This window comes from Argentina anserina, chromosome 6, assembly GCF_933775445.1.
Source record: "Argentina anserina chromosome 6, drPotAnse1.1, whole genome shotgun sequence".
NCBI lineage: Eukaryota > Viridiplantae > Streptophyta > Magnoliopsida > Rosales > Rosaceae > Argentina > Argentina anserina.
Genome location: NC_065877.1, coordinates 4,131,079 through 4,154,386, shown reverse-complemented (window position 1 = coordinate 4,154,386; position 23,308 = coordinate 4,131,079). Strand labels below are relative to the sequence as shown.

Sequence of the window (23,308 nt, the reverse complement as noted above, 5' to 3'; positions counted from 1 at the left end):
ATCAACAACCTTATCACTAAAGACCAAATATTTCTTGCCCCTCTCAGTCACAAACGTACACTTCTTAGTTCGTTGGGGACCAGACTTCGTCAGTTCACCTTCATTTCACCACCTTAGGCTTGTTGGTAGAATTTTGAGGGCAACCTTCCTTCCTATTCATCACCTCCTTCTTAGCCGGGGAAACCACAAGGCTACCATTTGCAACTGGCAAAGACAGATTAGTATAAAAAGAAACATCAAAAGGGACAAGCTCCATTTCCAAGAAGTTGAGACCGTTTGCTAAAACCATCCACCTCTCCACAAGCAATTTGCTTCGATCCCAATGCCACTAGGACAACAACCTTCTCCACCAGATCTACAAACTCCTTCGGGATTATGGTGGAACACGTGACTTGTAGTAGATGACTAATTTGTCTTCAACCAATTATCATATACAAAGAGTCACCACCTCCAGGACCACACCGCCACCGGTTGAGGGAAAATTCAAGCCACTGGGCTGCTAACTCCGCTGTTGTCATCCCTAGCAAAGAGAAGGACAGCTGAAGCCCTTTAGAAGACGACGCCACCGCATCCCCACCACTGCTCCCCATCAGAGAGAGTTGAGCCCCCTCAAAAGGGTTGGTACTCCTCCCTGGACCCATACTAGTGCAGCGAGCCAACTCGGAGCCATGGAGGAACTATTGTTAGGGTTAGGGACACGCTTTTCATTACCTCCCTTCAAGCCGGCACCTACCACTCTGATTCCCATCACCGACGCACCACCAAGCACATGAGGCTCCGACAGATCCGGAGCACCATCACAGCTGGCTTCCAAGTGTTCCAACAACCCATACACTCGGAAAAACCCAGTAACCCTTATATATTTAAAATAAAGAGTCACTGGAATCCAATCCGCACTAAACTTGAATACCATCGGCAGATACGCCTCTTTAACTGAATCAACAACACGAGAGCCTCTCTCTTGATGCCCAGCCGATCAATCTCTTCAATTACTCCCAACGTCAAGCCAACTAGCTCAACTACCTCCGCTGTGAAAAGTTTGGGAGGGAGCCCTAGGATCTCCACCGAGACCATGAAAGAATCACATGCCATCGATTGAACGTCCTTCAACCCATCATACGACGCCATGATGAACAATGACCTCCCATATAACCAAGACCTATCGAAAAGGAGTTGTTTTCGATCTGCCTCGCTAGTGAATCTCAAAACAAATCTATCACCAACCGCCCTCATGTGCAGTCAATTCTTTAGTACCCAGAGGGCATAAAACGTCCCCATCACAGCCTTTGCCTCAAGCCTTCGCCTCTTGTTGAAGAGAAGGCGCCCCACCTGAAAGACGTCAGGAGAAATAGTAGCGGCACCAGCGGTGGAGGTGAAGGAGATCCGGCCTCCCTCATGAATGGCTAAAGCGGTAGGAAAACGTGCAGTAACCTCATCAGACATGGTGAGTGTGTGAGAAGGAAAGAAAAGGGTGGAAAGCCGCTGGAAGTTGAAGCCATAGAGCAAACGCTAGAGAGAAAAATCGAGCGGCTACTCTTGTTCAGAAAACTTCGTCTTTTTTAAGATAGCGCATTGGCAACTTAATTACATGTTGTTAAAACTAACGCTCATAAATTATTTAATGAGAATACTCATAAACCTTATTTTCATGGCAAATACAATATAAATAGAAAACGGTCACATGCATATAGCCATATGGGCATAGCAATTACAAGCTTATTGTACATTGAAACTAACTGAAACCTTAAAACACATCATTAAGGAAGCTCGATGAAGTCCAGGGCATCATTAGCAGGAGTAAATCCAACAAATATAGCCCTTTTATTTTTCAACAAACTCGACCATTTAGCCATTTAGGGAATACCAGCTAGCTAGCAAGCTAGTCCTCCAGGCTCCAGCTACATGGAGAGGGCTCTGCCTTCAGCTTTAGTAGTTGATGATTTGACAGAGTCACCACAAATGCACATTGATTGTTCAGGCGGATAAATTGGTGTGCAAAAACATGTGCCGCATATTTTGATGCATTCTGGATATGGAATAGCACCTAAAGACTGAACTTTTGTAATTGCTTTTTCTTCTTCTATCACCTGTACCTTTGGTCTCTGTGCATCCACTTGGTTGCTATTCTGACCGGTAACTTTAGGGCTTGATGATTTGACAGAGTCACCACAAATGCACATAGATAGTTCAGGTGGATAAATTAGTGTGCAAAGACATGTGTCGCATGTTTTCATGCATTCTGGATATGGAATGGCGTCTAAAGACTCAACTTCAGTAATTGATTTTTCTTGCACCACCCGCACATGTGCTCTCTTCGCATTCACTTTGTTGCTATTCTGACCGGTCACTTTAGGGCTTGATGATTTGACAGAGTCGCCACAAATGCACATAGATAGTTCAGGCGGATAAATTAGTGTGCAAAAACATGTGTCGCATGTTTTGATGCATTCTGGATATGGAATGGCGCCTAAAGGCTGAACTTTAGTAGTTGCTTTTTGTTGTTCCACCTGCAATTGTGATCCGTCTGCATAAAAGAAAAATTAAGAATGTTGTAGTAATATTTAAAAATTATCTATATATATATATATATATATATATAGAGAGAGAGAGAGAGAGAGATGTGCATTATAAAATTTTTTTTTTTTAGTTTGTTTTAGGATCCCGTCTTAATAAACGTCCCCCGTCGGTACGTAATGTCTATGCATGCTCGCACTGTATATTAGTATATATATGTTCCATATATATGAGACACACATTATATGTGTGCATTCGTCAAGACTTCAGGTTCAGGAGCCAGCTGAGTTCTGTTCTATGTTAGCCCTCGTTCATTGGATGGATGGATGCTTTTTCTGCATCTATGACTATGTACGTCGATAATTCCAAAAAGAATGAACTAAAGCATTTGTCCTTTTTCATTATGAAGTAAAAGATAAAAGGATTCATCAGTTACATACTACGTACAGCACTGAACAAAGTTATATATATAAGTGAATATATTACACCAGTAATATACGTGTATTGTACGTGAAGTAACCTGACTAAATTAACAACATGATAATATATAGACAACAGTAAACCGAACATGTAGAATTTGAATTTGAACTTAAACACATGGAATATTGGCTAGCCAAATAGGTATATGTACTTACCTTGATTATGGTGTGGTTGGTTACTAGAGGTAAGCAGCTGGCCAAATAGGTATAAGCGAGCATGAGCAGTAGTTGCTGCCAAAGCCATGGCAAGCAACATCAAGACACTCACTTTCAACATCATTGAAACCCGATCCGATCGTAGGGTTCTCTCACTCAATTCAACTCTCAACTCGGTTCAGTGTGTGAGAAATGAAGAGGCTTTGAGGTCTATTTATAGCTTAGAATTGAAACTTCTAGCTAGATGATAAATAACACTTCATAGAAATTAAAACATAAACGAGTTTATTTTCTGTTTTCTTATCCTCTGGCCGGCGAGATGCCATTGTCCAATCAAGATGTATATTGTGGATCCCACGATACACACAATGATTGAGATGATTATGGGTACGGTAATAATCGGTCCAATATTATATTACATGTAAAAAGAAGACTACGTACTCCTTACCATTCGAGTTTTACAACCGATGCTTTAGTTCTTGGCCTTTCTTGATTTCTCTCCTTGATCTTCGATTCTTATGGTCAATTACTCGTTCATTTGGAATTCTAACATATCTTCCCATTTCTAGTGAACTTAGAGCGTCTTCCTACGAGGGCCACGACAATTTGTTTTATGTGGTGATTACGTACGTACTGGTGTTTCTGATACACATCCAACACTTGTACAAAGAAAGAAAATAGAACCTGAACATGAATAACACGTTAACATCTGCGAAAGCCAACAGAGAAGACCACGGATGGAGAGCTCTCATCTGAAGCTTTGAACCTCACAGAGGAAGGGAGGAAGACGATAGAGGCATTAACAGACAGCTAGATCGATCAGGCATCACCATCTTCTTAGAGAGTTTAATTGATTCATACATTCAGAGAGGGAAAAAAGGAAAACAAAAGGCAAATTCATGCATGATTGCATGCAAGTTGATAATTTAGGTTAGGTGTAAGAAAATGATGATATGGACCGCAGGGCTCGACTGACTGATAATAATACAATATCGATATGGACAAAACGTTTTTCCTCATGTGATTGATGATTGAGCTCCAAATAAAAAACAATCGAACTTAAATATAAACAACGTAAAATCGATTAGTCACTTTTTCTTATGGCACGTTTTTTTTTTTCGGCAATGAAATTGAACTTTTATTGATTGAGGTATAGATAAATAGATCATTACCTGATTTACTGATACTCTTACCAAGGTCCTAAAAAAATTCGTTTTTAAATTTACTGTTTCACCTAATTGTATATATTATATATAAGAGCAATAGATCGAAAATGTTATATAAAAGGTTGGTGGGTTTCACCTGATTGTACCAGAACATTTCGTTCATAAAATCTGACATGCATCTTAAGGAATTAAGATAATTATGACAGCATCGATCTTTATAATGGGCTTAATGAGCCACTCATGTCGTTGTTTAATAACCAATTGATCAAACTTTGGGACGTGCAAAAACGGCTGCTTTTAGCTACTTGAAGGAAAAATTAACCAAGAAGCTGGTTAGTTGGCGCTCAAAGTTATTGAGTGGTGCTGGGAAATTTTTTTTTATAAAAGCAGTAGCTCAAACAGTCTCGATGTATGTGATGAATTGCTACATCACTACAAGAGATTATAGCAAAAGCGAGGGAATTTTTTTATGACAACACAAAATCAATTTTAAGATATCAATTGAGTTTATATTTGTTTTAAGTGTTTTCATCTGATTATGTAGATATTTCCACTACCCCTAATGAATTAAAAAAACACGTGGAAAGACAACTGGGAAAGGCATGATTGAGATGATTGCTAGCAATGGTAATCAGAAGGTGGAGGTAATATTTGACCAGGAGCATTGGGTCCCAAATACGGAGTTTAGTAATAAGAAATTCACTACGGCTATAGGGATTAAGGTTCGAAGTCGAGCTCCAGTATGTAACAAAGGATGGCATAAGATTTTAGCAGATACAAAGAAGACCCTAAGAGGAGGATTGACGGTAAGCCTACGTCAAATTGGTTAAGTCTAATGTCTACAAATATATGATGGTAGTGAAATTAACTTGTTGTTTTAATTCCTCGTTTCCTTATGATTAGTTGATTACTGTGAAGAAGGGTGAAAATAAATTGTTTTTAGCCCATATCCGAGTCTGTGGTCGTGTTATATATAGCCTATATATAATGTTGTATGAATGTTTGATATACCATATGAGGAGAGTTTGCAAATATGTTTCGATAGAGAGAAATTTGTCAACTAATCTAAGAGAGGAATTTACCAAATATGGCATAATATCAACATTCAATCTTTGATTGCTAAACTTGAAAGTATATAAATTATGTATAACATATTTACTCTTAATCAGGTACACTTTATCGTGGACATTGAACACCCAAAAATTATCGAGTTCGTGAATGATAAGATGCGTTCGGCGTATACTAACTTCAAATGGAGATTGCATGACCACTTCCAAAAGTGTAGGACACCTGCTCAGGGACGAGCCACGCTTCCTCCAGTGGATCTATGGGGCACTGAGAGACCGATAGAAGAGTGGCACTGATTGTGTGACACACTGTATATTGATCCAAAATATATCGTACGTAACCTTTTCTCTTATTATAATATCTACATATGTATTTTTAGTCCTAAAGTTTATTCTTAGTGTAAATTTTAGACCACCTAATTAGTCTTTTTATTTAGTTATAAAGGAAAAATGCACAAAGAATTCCGCTAGTCAAAAGAAACAAAAGAATACTCATCGTGGTGGAGCTATGCCTTTCATTCAACATGCTATGAAATCTACAGCTAAGGTAAATTTACTGAGTTGATTAATTGAGTTAATTTAATTGTTCTCTATAACACTATTCATTTTCTTACTTTTTCTACTTTCAAATTGTAGGAAAACAATCATTTGTCTTACATAGACAATTGGGCAGCTATGTACCAAGATTCTAATAAAAATGGGGTCAGTGATGATGCACGTGAGAAATATGTAAGTACCACATAATCATTTTGCTAATATTAGTTTTTATTATAAAAATGATCAATATTGTGTATAAAAGTAATGACATTTTCAATATTCTTTAATTTTATAGGATAAGTTGAAAAGTAAGAGAGAAGAGGCAAATGAGAAATTGACCCAGGAGGCACCAGAGGGTACTCCACCAGAATCTGTACAGGTTATTGCGCGCGATGAGATTTTAATAATGGCTAGAGAGTGTGGAAGGAAGGGGAAGAGAGTTCGTGGTTTAGGCTCATTTCCTCGCATGGAGCTTGGAACTACAACATCTTTGACTACCGTGAATTTTGAGATGAATGAAATGCAAGATAAAGTGAACAAACTTGAATCAAATTTGAACAGAGTGCAGATGCAGAATGCAAAGCTTGTGGCAATGATAGATGATTTTTTTAACAATCAAAATAGTTACAAATTCTCTGATACAGACATCAACACGGAGGGAGGACATTCACTTGACTTCGAGAATATGGTACCATAAACTGAAGAAAATGCAATCGGAAGAAATGGAGATTGTGCCAATGACAATGAAGATGATCAAGAAACGGATGAAGAAATATGAACATGTAATGTTTATTTTATAAACTTTTAGTGATTATTTCTTTGTTTTAGCGGTTGAAAATTTTATTTGGTGGTTTTTATTTTCGAGACGAGAAATAAATTGGTTATTTTTTAATAAATTTTAATTGAAGAAATTATTTTTTAATGATAAAAAATCAGCCTATTACATCTTTACTTGAAAGAAAGAACCGACCCGTATCAACTGGGAAGCCAAATAAACTTAGACACTAGCTAACCATGGAGTTCATTTAAAGAACTGTATAAATTAGTAGTGACAATGACATAAGTTTCGTATCAACTTACATTTTATATTTTTTGGGGAGATTTTATAAATTTTATTGTTCTTCATGAGTGTCTTTTTTTTTTTCAATATAAACCAATTACATATTCTTTAATACTCTTACTGGTAAACATATAATGCATATTTGGTATGATACTCTTAATCTATATCAGAATAGCTTAAATCGAAGCAGATATTCGTACGTCAAGCAAACATAACTCTAGCATATATCCCTTAATTGTCTATATAAGAAGATAGCAATCTTCTGATTCTTCTCTCATTAGGTCTCCTCTTCACGTCTCCCTCCCTTAATTGTCCCTAAACTGAATTTATATCCCTTAATTGTCATCAGATTTTCCATCCTCTTTTTCCCTCAAGTGACAAGCGGGAACATTGAGCGGGAATTGTGAGTGGGAACAGAAAAGTTTGGAGCCCACCTAATCAAGATCTATCTCACTTGAATAGGATGGAGAACAATATAAAAAAGATATAGAGTGTATATCTTCAAAATCACCTCTACTATTCGAGATATCTCCTCAAAGGTATGTACCAAGAGCAATTACCTGCTATATTTTGGTTGGATATAAGTCTAGGATGGAGAACAATATAAAAAAGATATAGAGTGTATATCTTCACAATCACCTCTACTATTCGAGATATCTCCTCAAAGATATGTACCAAGAGCAATTACCTGCTATATTTTGGTTGGATATAAGTCTAGGATGGAGAACAATATAAAAAAGATATAGAGTGTATATCTTCACAATCACCTCTACTATTCGAGATATCTCCTCAAAGGTATGTACCAAGAGCAATTACCTGCTATATTTTGATTGGATATAAGTCCTGATGGAAACTTTTGGTTAAGTTTTTTCTTGTTTATGAGTAATTGACAGTGTAATTTATGATCTAGTATCATGGCCGTAGTAAACCATAAACTCTTCTGTGATGTGTTTTGCTTGTTTTGACTTTCGATCTGTTGCTTGTTTAATCTCCTCATGGCCTCATATATGCCAATATATATTAATCCAATTGTATATATTAATCCCACTATGTCCTGAATTAGGTTCAAAACGATTAAGGAAATAATGAGTGTTTTTGATTAGGGTTTGGTCTAAGATTTGTCATGAATTCCCCCCCCCTCTATTAGTTACTAGGAAGATTTTGCAATAATCTCTTCTCACATTCACGTCTCCTCTTAATTATCTTTCCAAATTTTATTTTTTCCAATCTCCTATATCAGCTATCTTCACGTCTCCTCTCTTCCTTAAACTACTCCTCTCAGAGTGATAAACATTTTTTATATCTCCTCCATCTCTATCACTCTATCTCTACCTTTCCCGATCTCATATCTTAACGTACGTCTATATATTGATGCTTTTTCTCATTTCGTTTTTAAAAAATCAAGACTGTATGAGTAGGTTGAAAATTGTCTATATATTGTTTGTCATGTGTTGCAGATGTCTTCTCAAGCTCAACAACTTGGCCAAAGGAAACTAATCAGGAGGCATACACATGGAAATACAATTGGAAAAGATAATTGAGGAAAAGGTTGATGGTAAGTTTAGGTCAAATTGATTAAATCTACATATATATGTGTATTGTATGTACCTAGATTATTCTTAACATATTTAATTTTAATCAGGTACACTTTATCGTGGACATTGAACATCTAAAGATAATTGAGTTCATGGATGATAAGATGTGTTCGACGTATACTAACTTTAAGTGGAAGTTGCATGACCACTTTCGAAAGTGTGGGATACATGCTCAGGGATGTGCTACTCTTTCTCCAGTAAATCTATGGGGCACTGAGAGACCGATAGAGGATTGGCATTGGTTGTGTGATACAATTTACACATATCCAAAATTCCAAATATCGTACGTAATTGAAGAATGTGCCAATGACAATGAAGATGATCTAGAGATAGATGACTATTTATTTATGAGCAAGTAATTTAGCATATACTGTAGCTGGTCTTGGCTAGTAGATATTTGATTTTATTTAGTTGTTTTAATTTCAAACAAGAAATAAATTAGTTATTATTTAATAAATTGTATTAATTACTGGAACAATTCTTTTTATTGGTAATATTCTACATTAGTTTTAATTTAATAAATATGAATTGCGACATTTAAATATGTTAGTTATTATTATATGTGACATAACACGCGACCTCCCATATTATTATATTCGACAAGTATTTTGTCTTGTATAACATATTTTCTGACAACTATGTTGGTGTTGCAAAAAATTTACATTTCTCGCATAATTAAATATGCGACGAATTTGAGTTGTCACAACCGGTTGTCACTTAAAGTGTTTTGTTGATTGTCAAGCGCGACAGACTTATAGAGTTGTCACATTTACAACATGCAAAACAGTTGCATCCTCGATGAAAGAATACGCGATAAATATGCAAACCACGCTAAATGAATACGCGACGTAAATGAAACCTCGGTTATACAAATTGTAACAAAAATAAAATCTCATGAGTTACTTTATGCGACGTAAGTAAAACTTGGGAAATTGAAAATGTGACAAAAATAAAGCCTCGGAAATTGAAAATGTAACAAAAATAAAGTCTCGCCAATTAAATATGTGATGTAAATAAAGCCTCTAAAATTGAAACTGTGACAAAAATAAAGCCTTGTCAATGAAATATGAGACGTAAATTAAGCCTTGAAAATTGAAAATTGTGACAAAAATAAAGTCTCGCCAATGAAATATGCGACGTAAAATAAGCCTCGAAAACTGAAAATTGTAACCAAAATAAAGTCTCGCCAATTAAATATGCGACATAAATAAAGCCTCAGAAATTGAAATTGTGACAACAAAAAAGTCTCGCCAAATAAATATGTGACGTAAATTAAGTCTTGGAAATTGAAAATTGTAACAAATATAAAGTCTCGCCAATGAAATATGCGACGTAAATAAAACCTTGTTTATACAATTGTAACAAAAATAACCTCTCGCAAATTAAATATGCAACGTAAATTATGACTCAGAAATTGAAAATTATAACAAATTTAAAGTCTCACATATGGTTTTTGCAATAAACTTACGTTTCTCGTTGTATGTCAGATGTGAGGAATCAATTGTCTCACATATTGCAAAAGCGATAAATGTGTATTTTCGTCACTTTTGACAATCAGTGAAACACTTTAAGTGACAACCGGTTGCGACAATTTTTAGTTGTCACTTTTCCAATTATGCAAGAAATATAGACTTTATGTGACAACTTTGGGTTGTCGCCAAAGTCATTATCTGTTGTAGTGCATGTTGCCTCTTTGGTATGTGTGATGATTTGCATCAACTATGTGCAGGTTTTTGGTGGGGTGATTCGGATGAGAAAAGCAAGATTCACTGGAGATTATGGGAACGTCTTTGTGTTCAGAAGCAAGATGGTGGAATGAGTTTTAAAAATTTCATTGGTTTAATATGGCAATGTTGGCTAAGCAGGGTTGGCGTGTGTTACAGAAGCCCAATTATTTGATTACTCGTTTGTATAAGGCTTTGTATTATCCTGAGGGGGATTTCATTATAGCACAATTGGGGACAACTCCTTCCTTTTGTTGGCGTAGTATTATAGAAGCAAGAGAAGTCTTGATACAGGGCCTGAGATGGCAAGTTGGAAGTGGAGAGCTGATTGATATATGGAAGGACAAATGGATTCCAGATGTCTATCCCCGATGTCCTTCTTTGCCTCCAAGTTGAAATGCTCACCAGTTTGTGTCGGAGTTGATTGATCCTTTTACTAGAAGATGGGCCAAAGAGAAGTTAGTGAAATGTTTCACACCGGAGGATGTGGATCATATCCTTACCATTCCATTGAATAGTAGAACCTCAGTTGGTCCAATCTGGCATTTTCACAACAAGGGGATATTCACTACAAATAGTGTTTATTACGTGGCTAGAGACATTACATTGGGGCTGGTTCATATAGCCCTCCAAATCCTTATACAAGCCTTTTGGAAGGCTATATGAAGTGCTAAGGTCTCTGTCACGACCCCAAAATTTCGAGTATAAAAACTCTAATTTCGAAGTCATGAAAAACACTAAAATAATCTCAATGAATCGAAATCATTTTAAATGCCACAGCGGATCATCTCTGAGTTCAAAATACAACTCAGTCAACCGACTATTACAAACCAAATTTATAATTCGACATTATAACAAATAGAAATGTATAATCCTCACAAAATCCTCATAAATCAAAACCACACAAAATCCTCACCACAAGATGGAAATAAATAACTTCGAGTTCTTTGAGCGGTCTGTCTACTTCCGCTAATCCACACCTGCAGTGTTATCCACTACACCATCGAATTGGTGCACCGGGATTGTAAACACAAACCCGGTAAGCTTTACAGCTCGTATGAGTAAAATAACAAATATAACTCGCATATGAATATATACGAAAATCCACAATAAATAAATATAAATGCACTCATGACTCATTAGACGGCCCATCTGGTTGTCTAATAGTTTGAAAATATATGTACTCATGAGAATTGGGAAACCCCTATATTTATCCAAATGCATTTATAATAAGGATACTCATGAGCGCTGGTACACCTCTGTTATCCCTCATGTAGTACACCGCCCACATTGGGCAACCTCATGCTACCTAACATCCAAAAATATGAGTACTCATAAACCGATAACCCATATGTTATCTCACTTGCAGTACTTCGGCAGACAGACTAGAACTCTAACTGTATCGTAACTTTCGCTCGGCCAAAGGCTAGGTTCCGACATGCCAAACACGTTCGAAGACTGGTCCGAAGACATAAACACGTCCGAAGACAAAAACTCATCCGAATACATCAATCACGTCCGAAGACATCAATCACGTCCGAAGACAAAACTCATCCGAAGACATCAATCACGTCCGAAGACAAACACGTTTTAACAAAACTCAATGTTAAAACCACGTACAATAATCATCACATCATATTGTACAAATCAAATCACATGCTCGATATATAAATCTCATCACCAACGTGAACATATTCACAATGAAATCCTGACAGTATATAATATTGCAAACTATATATATATGTACCTATTTACCATTTATACAAATATATATATTCCACTATATCATATACATGTCATATTTCATTCTTTAAAATTCTGCATAATCTTGAATCCCCGCAAGAGTAGATTCGTAAATATGTGAGATTTTACTCACCTTATAAGCTCGAGCGTAATTCCACAATTCCGAATGTAATTCTTTTTCTTAAATTATTGATCACCTTGAAAAGATAAGAAAAGAATTTAGAATCGTTACGTAAACCGTAAATGCCGAAACAGTAATAATATGTTACTGTTAAGCAATTTCTGGTTTTACGAAGTACTGTTCATGTATTTACTATTCACATATTTATGTACCAATACACATCAATTACGTATTCATGTACATATACATACTGTTTACGTATTTCTGTACGTATGAATGCTATTCAAATGTAAATACTGTCTCAGTAAATAATAATTACTGATTTACCCTTCCGAAATTATTTTTTACAATTACTGAAAGTAATTTACATTTACCGTACGTAAAATAATTTTACAGTACTTAAATCACCTTTTTACATTCACCGTCGTAAAAATAAATTTTTATAAATTACTGTTTGAAAACACTATTCACGGCCACCTCTGGCGACCGCGCGTGGCGCTCACGCGCCAGTCACTGTGGCAGCGCGTGGGGCCCACACACCGAGCCTACGACCAGCGCGTAGCACACCACCGCCGCCCCATTTCTCCTCCTCTCCTTCTCCTCTACCGCTGCACGGCCCAAGGCCGCCTCTAGACCACCTCACGCACTCACACGCGCCGCCTAAGGCGGCGGTGTTCAACACTCCACCTACACCTCCGATCCTCCTCCAAGTTCTCCAAATCGATCCAAAATCACCACACAATCACACACAAACATCAAATTCATCAATTCATACCTAGATCGAACGGTGGAGGCTTCGATTCGTCGTCAGTGATGCTTGAGAGGCCGGCGACGTCGATTCGAGCAGTGGCGAGGGCGTGCGGTGAATCGAAGCTCCACCCTTGTCGTGGAGGGCTCCAGAGGTGAGAGGAGGCGGAGGCGAGCTTGCCTTGAGCACGGAGTCGGCGGAGGAGCACGGCGGAGGAGCACGGTGGAGGAACGCACAAGCTTCGGATCGTCACGCAGGCTTCCCGACGGCGAAGGGGGAGGTGCGCCGAGCTTGGGGTTTGGTGAGGAGGGCCTCGCGAAGCGATAGAGCGAGGCAGTGCAAGCCATGGAGGGCTAAACGGCGAGATCGCCGGTGGAGGGCATTTCGGAGAGAGAGAGAGAGAGAGAGAGAGAGAGAGAGAGAGAGAGAGAGAGAGAGAGAGAGAGAGAGAGAGAGAGAGAGAGAGAGGGAAAATGGGAGAGGGAGGCGCGGGGTGTGGGTTTCCAAAAATGGAAACCCTAACTCCCATAATTATCTATTTATACTAGTTTCCAAAATCGGAAACGAACTTCCGACGTTAATAATTTTCACGTCCGATGTCCGATTCAAACGCGTGACGCGTCCACGAACTCGTATCGACGAGCTCTACAACTTTCGTGAAGAAAGTTTTCTCAAACGAGCAACAAAATAAAAATCGATTTTCATGTCGCGGAAACGTAATGTTTTTCTAAATAAACGTTCCGATAACGTTTCCGTTTCGATTTCCGACGTCACAAAGCGGAACGAACATGATTTATAGAATTTCACAAACTTATAAACTTAAAACCAAGTCTAATAATCATTCCGAAAAATCGGGTTATTATAGTCCCTAACAAAGTGGTGTTGCATGCTTGGAGAGCTTGTACTGGTATTTTACCTACACGAGATGTTTTAAGCAAAAAAGGTTATTTGGGGGACATGAGCTGCTTGTTGTGCAAACATGATTATGAAGATGACTTCCAGTTATTTGTGAATTGTCCCTACGCTCACGAGGCTTGGTTAGCATCATCTCTAAAGCAAGCTATTGGAGCTATAAATATACATGATCATTTGCTTAATGCATCTCATGGTATGACACAAAAAAAATTTGCTCTAGTGTTTATGGTTTTGTGGTATATTTGGACAAACATGAATTCACAATTATGAGATAACAAAAGGCAAAGACCAATGGAGGCAGTTTTGTTAAGCTTGGGCTAGTATAATGACTTCAGAAGGCGAATGTTAATGAGGCTGCTCAATCCCGATATCTTACGCATTGGACTAAACCCGAAAATGGTTGGGTCAAATGTAACATTGATGGTGCTTACATTGCAAGCTCTCGTAGAGGAGGTTGTGGTATGGTTTTAAGAAATGGGATGGGTGAGTTTGTTGTAGGGGCTGTTAAACCCTATGTCCAATTGACTTCACCTTTTCATTCAGAATTGCTGGCTCTCATTGAAGGTATGAAACTGGTAGAAACTTTGGGCTATCCCAAAGTCATCTTTGAGACATATTGTTTGCTATTAGTGCGCGCTTTAAATCAAGATATAACTGATCTATCAAGCACGAAGGAGATTATGTAGAGACCGATGTTTAAAATAAAAAACTTGCCTCAAGACTTGTATGAGGCTTAAAAAGTTTAAAGTTACTTGCATAACGCCTTTATTTTTCGATCTAGGCAGTGAGACTTAAAAAAGCGTAAGCTTTTTACGCTTATAGCTACGTTTTCACGCCTTTTACACATTTTACTACGATTTAGAAAATTATATTTTTAGATATATTTTTATATTTATATATAGTGTGTTTAAATCGATAAAAACTATCTAAAACGTTTAGATTATGAATTACATTATATCAAAATGTAATAAATTGGTAAGTTCTTATGTATATTTGTTCTTTTTTTATGTGTATAATTATATATTTACACATTTAACTACTAATTTTTTATAACATAAGGCTTACGCCTAATGCGTTTTAAGTTTTAAAACTCAAGACTATCAAGATAACGCATTGGGGTACGCCTTCGTTTTTTAAAACATTGGCATAGACATCCAAATTTTAGCGTGATTCATGCTAATAGAGTTGTTGATATCCTTGCTAAACATGCTCTACCTTCTTGAGAGAGTCAGAATTGGTGTATAATTGCTCCCGTCATGATAAGGGATGTCATCTAAAATGATTGTAATAATTATCTTTCTACAGTGAATTTTAAGTTTAAAAAAAAATTTGATCAAGTTTTTATCAAATTAATTTTTTTATTCTGAAAATTCTGAAACTATAAATCTAGTATTTCAAGGGATGTCCTTCACTCCCCATTTTTTGTGAGTTGTTGTTTGTGCATGTGGCTATTGTTGCTAGGGAGAAAATTTTGGAGAGGTATAATCCGAGTTGTATCTTGCCATTTACGGCACGAGAAATATGATATGATGGCAGTTTAATTTAGGGGCTCAAGCTTTAATTGAGAATGTGTTGTTTGGTGAACGGTATATATCAGATGTGGTAATGAACTAATGATGACCGTGAAGGATTACTTTGGACCTGGGAGCGGATCAGCTTTGGAGTATATCCCAGCAGGATATATCAGAGGCAACGTAAATTGTAAGAGCCCGGTTGGCCGGGTTTTAGGGTCAATTGGAGATAGGAGGTGGTTGATACATCAAATGTCTTTATACATAACTCTACTGCAACATATATAAACATAGTGTGGATATGGAGCTTTAGTTGAAGTTGACGCAAAGGTGTGAGTGAGTTCATTTTAGTTCGAGACTTCGAGATATAGTTGGAGATCGAGTACGATAGTTCACTGTAATAATTAGAAGGTTACTCATTATGTAGTCAGACTCCCAAACTCGCGCTTTCTCTGCATATTAGCGGACGATAGTTAGGGCGAAAAATATTTATAGGCCCCAAAATAAATATTTAAAAAATTATAAATATAAAAATAAAATAAATTCATCTACTACATTTGAGTTATTAATAAGTCACAAGTTTAAATTTCGATGAATTACAATTATTTCATGATCTCTTATATGCTATAAGAAAAAACATGAAAAGTTAGACTTTCTTTTTATTATAATCTCATGCGGAGTCATGTATCTCACTTGTTTAGTTGATATAATGGTAACTTTTCATTATATTCAATAGTAATTAGTCTTTTAACTCCTCTTTTCTTTCATTTTTTTTCCTTAATTGAGGCCCCCTAAAATGTAGGGCCCATGGCTTGAGCCTACTTGCTCTTGCCCTAGGGCCGGCAGTGACGATAGTGTCTGACATGCTTCTTCTTATTTTAGTTGATGAGTCTCTTTGTAAGTAGTTGATCGAGGTCATTAATTCATTGATATGGGTGTGGTTTTCCGGAGGTGCCAACGTCAGATTCAAAGGTGTTTTAGGGTTCAAGAGACTTGTCGGTCTAATTTATGGGATCTTCATGTTAGAATTTGCACTAGTGAGACAAGTTTTACCTGCCTTCAGTCCAGCAACCTTGGAGATGATAGAGGTGCTATGATGGGTAAGCCAAGCCGCCTAATTAAGGTGGTGAATGTTGGTGATGAAAAATTCCTAGTAGGCGTTTGTCTCACTAAATTTAGAAATCGTGGACGGGAACTGACGTGGATTGTCGTTTGTCTTAATCTTTTTTTTAATTAGGTGATCGACTTTTGGAAAGAGAGGGGATACACGCAGAAAACTCTCTAATGCCAAAGTGTTTATCTTAGATATTCTCAATTCAAGTAATCACAAATAGATATCCAACCTCTTGTCCAATCCCCTCTTTATATAATGCAATTCCTCATTCTTTATTAAATTACATTAACAATCGTCATCATGATTGCATTCATGTGTACTTATGTATGTTTCTCCATTATTGTGCATTTATTTTGTCAGTAATTTATCTCATTCATGTTTCCTTAATGTGTCGGTTTCCTACCGAGCATTCATTAGTCATTAAAATCATCCTAGTTATGACCATCATTCAAGTCACATTGAACCTCCTTCATTGCAGTCTTCATTGTCATTACCACTTAGCGCAACAATTATTCATTCTTAGGCACAGTTTAACATTATTTTTATAACCTGCTTTTGGTCCAAAAACGCTTTTGGTGAAAAGGAGATTGTTTGGTAACTTCTCAAATTATGCTTTTAACTAGAAGCGTTGTCGGTCACAACAGGAAATCAAAAACTACTTCTGAGTAGCTTCTCGTTTATGCTTCTACGGAAACCTCATAAGGGACGCGAATGATTACATGAATCTTTCCTTGAGCCCAAAAATATCCTTCATTTTCTATAAGTTTAACAATGTGCCTATATTACATTAGACATATCTTCCACAATTTATACCTGGGAACACTTTCTCTTAGCAAAGCTTCGCGTCGTTGCTGTAAGAAAACCAATCAAAATGTCAGCCTCTTTGCATCAAATCAATCAAGAATCTAAGACAACCCAATAGTTTAAATCACTTCTAGCTTCACAAATTCTAAATTTAGTTTATCAAGTGATATAGGTTTGGAATTGTGGGTTTTTATTCCATGAGTGATGGGTTATGGAGGATGAATGTAATAACCCGATTTTTCGGAACGAATATTGGATAATTTTTAAGTTTATAAATTTGTGAAATTCAATTAAACGAATTTTGTTTGTTAGAGAAGCGGTAAATCGAAAACGGAAACGTTATCGAAACGTTTAATTAGAAAAACGTTACGTTTCCGCGACGTAAAAATCGACTTTTATTCCGTCGCTCGGTTGCAAAAACTTCATTCACGAAAGTTGTAGAGCTCGTCGATACGAGTTTTTAGACATGCAGTATGCGTTATTTGAAGATCGCATGAGGAAGTTACGTTCAAGGGAAGTTTGAGTTCCGAAAATGGGGATGTATAAATAGACACTTTCATGTTAGGGTTTCATTAATTGCTAAACTCACTTTGTTCCTCCTCTTCCCCTCGCGCGCGCCTCTTTCAGAGTCAAAGTCTGAAGACTGACCCGACCCGGACCCGAGCCAACCCGACCCGAGATTTCTGGTTTCGTCCGGCGTCCCCCGACCGCGCGACCAACCCAGATCGTCTCGCCTCGTCTGTGCGCCATGCCTCGTGGTGATGGTTGGTATCGCCCCGCAGCAGGTGGTGCGAACCGAAGGCTTGACAGTGACCCAATGACCCGGTTTCGACCCGGTTTCATTTCCGGCGATTCAAGCTCCTCCACCGGTCAAGTTCTCCTCTTCACCATCGTGCGAGACTTGTTGTGTTAGTGGCTTGCACCCTTTCATGTCGGATGGAGAGAATCGAGGCTTGGAAGAATGGATGCTTCCTTGGAATCGGTTTGTTTGCTGCAGGGTGTTTCGGTGATTATGGCACCCATCCGACTTGATTCCCGGCCTTCCTCAACGTGGCAGTGGGTCTATGATGTCCTCCCCCTCTCAATACAACTTCCAATGGCAGTGAAGCAATCCAATTCAACCTCACCATGGCTGGGCGGTTCATTTGAGCTGTGGTGGACTTGATCCGAATGTGCATGTCATTTTGGCTAAGTAGTGCGTCCCTGGAGATTGAGCCTTGTATGGTAGAAGTGAGGGTGCAGTTTGTAATGGCAGTTCTGATCAAGATGTTGTTGCCTAAGGTACCAATAGTTATTTTTTTACATTGTTGACGGGTAGTTGTTGTGAAATACTTAGGATGTGTAATTTTAGGCAACGATGTGTCATCACAAGTGTATCAAGTCTTAGTAGTGCCATGAGAATAATTCGAACTCCATTTATCATGCACTCATCGCGATTGAGTGATTATTACGAAAACAGTAGCGTTACAGAGTTTAAATTTTTATGGTCAGTGAGCGGTTTAGATACTCAGTCGATTCACTCCCTGACCTAATGACGTTAATGTATTCAGTTAAGTACATTTGGGTGGTTTAACTCGAGTTTAATGGCATTTAGGGTGAAAAACCTTATTCGTTATTTACACTGCAAGGGATATTGAGTGTGATCTTGGTATGATTAGGTACTTGGAGGTTTTGGTGTGGTGGGGGTGGCAGTGATTCTTCACAATTGTGTGGAAGACGCAGCCGGATTATAAGGTGAGTAAAATCTCACATATTTACGAATCTACCCTCGCGGTAAATTCAAGATTTTTGCAAGAGTGTTAAATATTGAAATACGACATGTATAAGATATAGTGGAATATATATATTCGTATAAATGGTAAATAAGTACTTATATATATATAGTTTGCTATATTATGTACTGTTATGAATTCATTGGAATTAGTTGTTTCGATGACGAGAATTATATGACGAGCATGTGAATTAAATTGTACAATATGATGTGAGATTATTATACGTGATTTTTTTAATATGTGTTTGTTAAACGTTTTGTCTTCGGACGTGTTTACAAATTATGACACGTATACGATATAGTGGATTTTATATATATTGTATAAATGGTAAATAAGTACATATATATATAGTTTGCTATATAATGTACTGTTATGATTTTATCGTGATGATGTCATTTCGATGACAAGATTTTATCGAGCATGTGATTTTGATTGTACAATATGATGTGAGATTATTGTACGTGATTTTAACATGGAGATTGTTAAAATATGGATTTGTCTTCGGACGTGATGTTTGTACAATATGATTTGAGATTATTGTACGTGTTTGGGAAGTCGGAACCTAGCCTTTGGCCGGGCGAAAGTTACGATACAGTTAGAGCTCTAGTCTGTCTGCCAGAGTCCTGCATGTGAGGTAACAGGTGGTTATCTGCTCATGAGTACTCATATTTTTGGATATTGGGTAGCGGGTGGTTGCCCAATATCGGCGGTGTATTACGAGAGGGGTAACAGATGTGTACCAGCGTTCTTGGTACCCGTATTATAAATGCATTTGGGTAACCAGAAGGGTTACTTAATTTCTCATGAGCGTTTCATTTCATGTTTCTTTGGGACAACCAGATGGGCCGTCCATTGACTCATGAGTGCATTTATATTTGTTTGATTTCTGGATTTTCGTATATATTGATATGCGAGTTATATTTTCATTTTACTCATACGAGCTATAAAGCTTACCGGGTTTGTGTTTACAATCCCGGTGCACCAATTCAATGGTGTAGGGAATACTTCCGCATGTGTTGACTAGTGGGGATTGAGAGACGACTCCGGTGACTCGAAGTTGTTCGTTACCCTGCTTGTGGCGAGATTTCAGTGAATTTGTGAGTGAGAATTTGTGAGGTTTTATTTGTGAGTTTTGTGAGAGATTGTGAGGATTATTACATTTCCAGTTTTATGTATGGATTATAAATTTGGGTTGTAATAATTGGTTTGTCTGAGTTGTATTGAGAACTCAGTAATGATCCGCTGTGACATTTTAAATGATTTCGATTTCATTGAGATTATTTTGTGTTTAACGATTTTAAAATTTTGAGTTTTTAAACTCGAAATTTTAGGGTCGTTACAATGAAAGAGATTGGGAGCTGGTTTACAGATTCAATGAGAGATTTTGGTCAAACTGGGTTTGTTATTTGGATAATGAAACTGGATTTGGTGATTTTGATGATGATTCAATGCAAAAATTTGGGTTTTGTTATACGTGTTCATCATCAGAAGAAGAACAAACTGGGAGTCAAAAGAGAAACAGTTGTAGGAGAAATATATATATGTGAGGGTGGTAGCCTTAGATCGAGCCACCTCATATACTCTTATTACTTCAAAGTAATTTCTTCTTATTACAGGAAAAGGAAAAATAATGCACTAAATCAATAGTTAATATTACTTTCTAAAAAATAAATATGAATTAAGAAAGATCAAGAGTGGTTTTTTTAATGATAAGACTTTAACTATACTATTTATTTTGATTATGAAAATATAAGTATATTTCAAGATATATTAAGTATCCATGTCCAATTTAGTAATTATACATATTCATAGCACTTTCAGAAGATAGTTTACCAAACACTAAAATCGGTTTGCTCACAGCGATATCAAAAACAATTTTGGTTACAGCAAACTCAAAAACAATTATACTCACATCAAACTATGCCTTAATCTATCTTTACTCATTGTACTTACTTTGTCTTTATTGTTGGGTGCTAATATTTTCTTGCTCCCACAGTAAGAAGCTCATGGGTCTGAGATAGGTTCTTCAACTAGCTTTGGGTGTCTATGACTCTATCTCAATAGCTTAATAGCGTGATTTAGTTTTTGGTTCTCTATTTTGGACTTATTTTTAAAAATTGTATTGCCTGATGTGAATCTAGGGACATAAATTTGCCTACCATGACTTGTTTTTAACGTAGTCATGGTATTCGATCACATGAATCATATTGGATTCTGTTAATTAAACACTATTTATAATAGTAATTAGTGAGGATAACAAATGACAAACAAGTCGGTGAATACGGAAGTAAAAGATTGATTTAATTTATATATTGGCGGATTGGCCTTTCAGTCATAGATACGGAACACTGAGCATGTGTTGTCCAATATTACATATTTGCCCATGTTTAACGGTTTAACTTAAACCTTAGTTTCTATCAAAAGTTACGTGCGTTGAACAATAATTGAGAAGCTTGAATTTCTTCTTAAGTTTTTTTTTTTGTGTCTTTCACTAATGACATTCATTCCTTACTAATTAATGGAGGTACGAATAACTCGCAATGGCAGGGCAAGGGTTAACATAGAACTATTGCCTCGTACTCTTTATTTTCATAACAAGCTGAAAGAAACTATCAACATCAATACATAACATAATCCGGACCGCTTACATATAGGCAGACAAATGCAAGCTTATTGTGCATAACAACTAACTAAAGCCTGGCCTTAATTAGTCCTTAAGGGGGCTGAAAGGAAGTCCAGGGCATCAATAGTACGTAGGAGTAATCCCAACATATTATGGCCCTATTATTTATCAACGAACTCGATCGATTATTTGGGGAAGAACATGCACTTAGCAACCAAGCTGGCAAGTTACTCGGATAGCGAGATGGGGAGGGCTCTGCCTTCAGCTTTCGTCTTCATACCGCAGTAGCATAATGCTTTCTCAATTGGATAAATTAATGTGCAAATCACACACTCATCACATTTCTCCGTGCATTCTGGGTATGGAATAAAGCCTCCCACTGGTTTTGCAACTGGTATGGCGACTACGTCCAATTTTGTAAGCAATTTTTCTGCATGCGTGCATAAGTTAGTAGCAATATCAAGATTATAGAACCAATAATTGTTATATATATGTGTCACGTTGTCAAGTAATACAGGGAAAAGAGAAATAATTACTCAAAAGAATAAGAAATAAGAACACTAAATCGAATATGAACTAGTTACCCGCATATTCGAGTGCTGGTTTCTTGGAGTTGGAAGCAGTCTTTTTACCACAATAGCACAGTGCCGCCTCAATTGGATAATTTTTAGTACAAATCACACATTCATCGCATTTTTTCATGCATTTCGGATATGGAATCCAGCCTCCTACTGATTTTGCAACCGGCTTGGAGACCAAGTCCAATTCACTATGCAATTCTGCTGCATGTATGTGCATGTTAGTAATTGTTGGTATTAATTGTTGGTGAAGAAAGTATATAATGATTTTTATTGATTCAAATTTAGTTAATTACCGGTCACTTCTTCGGCCACAGCAGCTGGTTTCTTTGATTTTCTGTTGTTGTTGCAAATGCACACATTGCTCTCCGGAGGCCACTTCAGGGTGCAGAAACATATATCGCAGGTTTTGATGCATTCTGTATATGGAATGGTTCCTGAAGCTGACTCTACTGTAATTTGTGATTTTTCTTTTTCAATCACCTGGACCTGTGCTCCGTCTGCAGAAAAAAGAAATGCATGGTATACTAATATAAGTACGTACTCAATAACTTCATACGTACGTATTATCGATTGATACTTGATATATTCCTTATGCTTGGCAAAACTTAATTATATATTTTTTCTGTGTTAGTCATCCATGTTTTATTAGATGTACGTCCCCAAAAGGCCCACATATTCGTAAGATGACGTCTAGTATATTGATTCACCGTTTTCTTCAGCAGTAAATAGTATATCGATTCATCAGTAATGTCTAAACTTATTAAGATACTTCTTTTATTTTGTTTCTCTTTCTCAGTGAAAGAGTTGTTGGGGTTAATTGCCGAGCAGGCGAGCACTCTATATATGTTGTGAGTGGATGGTAGTAGGTGAATGAAGAGATAGTGGAGGAAACAATCGGTAGTAGAGTGATTAGTTGAGAGATTAGTATATAGTCTAAATTAGTCTATATATACCATTGAATCTGTATATGTAAATCATCAATTTGAAGAGAAAAATCAGTATATTACCACTTGGTATCAGAGCCTCCTGCTCTGTTCTTTCCTTTTCCTTTTTTCCGGCAGGTCGACCTCCGACGTCT

At 37.1% G+C, this 23,308-nt stretch overlaps 2 protein-coding genes across 10 annotated transcripts in view; both read right to left on the bottom strand.

Annotated features, from left to right (window-relative positions):
* Window positions 1-1,614: 1,614 nt before the first annotated feature.
* On the bottom strand, window positions 1,615-3,318 carry LOC126799352 (uncharacterized). The gene is made up of 2 exons (XM_050526550.1): window positions 3,150-3,318; window positions 1,615-2,524 (listed from the first exon to the last, which is right to left on the bottom strand). The coding sequence occupies exons 1-2, from the start codon at window positions 3,271-3,273 to the stop codon at window positions 1,899-1,901; spliced, it is 750 nt and encodes a 249-aa protein (XP_050382507.1). The 5' UTR covers window positions 3,274-3,318; the 3' UTR covers window positions 1,615-1,898.
* An 18,308-nt stretch (window positions 3,319-21,626) lies between these two features.
* The window catches only part of LOC126799349 (uncharacterized), a 41,646-nt gene continuing 39,964 nt past the window's right edge, over window positions 21,627-23,308 (bottom strand). For 8 of the 9 annotated variants that reach the window (XM_050526543.1, XM_050526536.1, XM_050526545.1 and 5 more), the window contains 3 exons: window positions 22,524-22,727; window positions 22,234-22,431; window positions 21,627-22,079 (listed from right to left, as the gene is read on the bottom strand). In XM_050526543.1, coding sequence (XP_050382500.1) covers window positions 21,877-22,079; window positions 22,234-22,431; window positions 22,524-22,727 — 605 coding nt within the window. In that variant the 3' untranslated portion in view covers window positions 21,627-21,876. The remainder of the gene's footprint in view (window positions 22,080-22,233; window positions 22,432-22,523; window positions 22,728-23,308) is intronic. The other variant, XM_050526539.1, reaches the window with a different exon arrangement.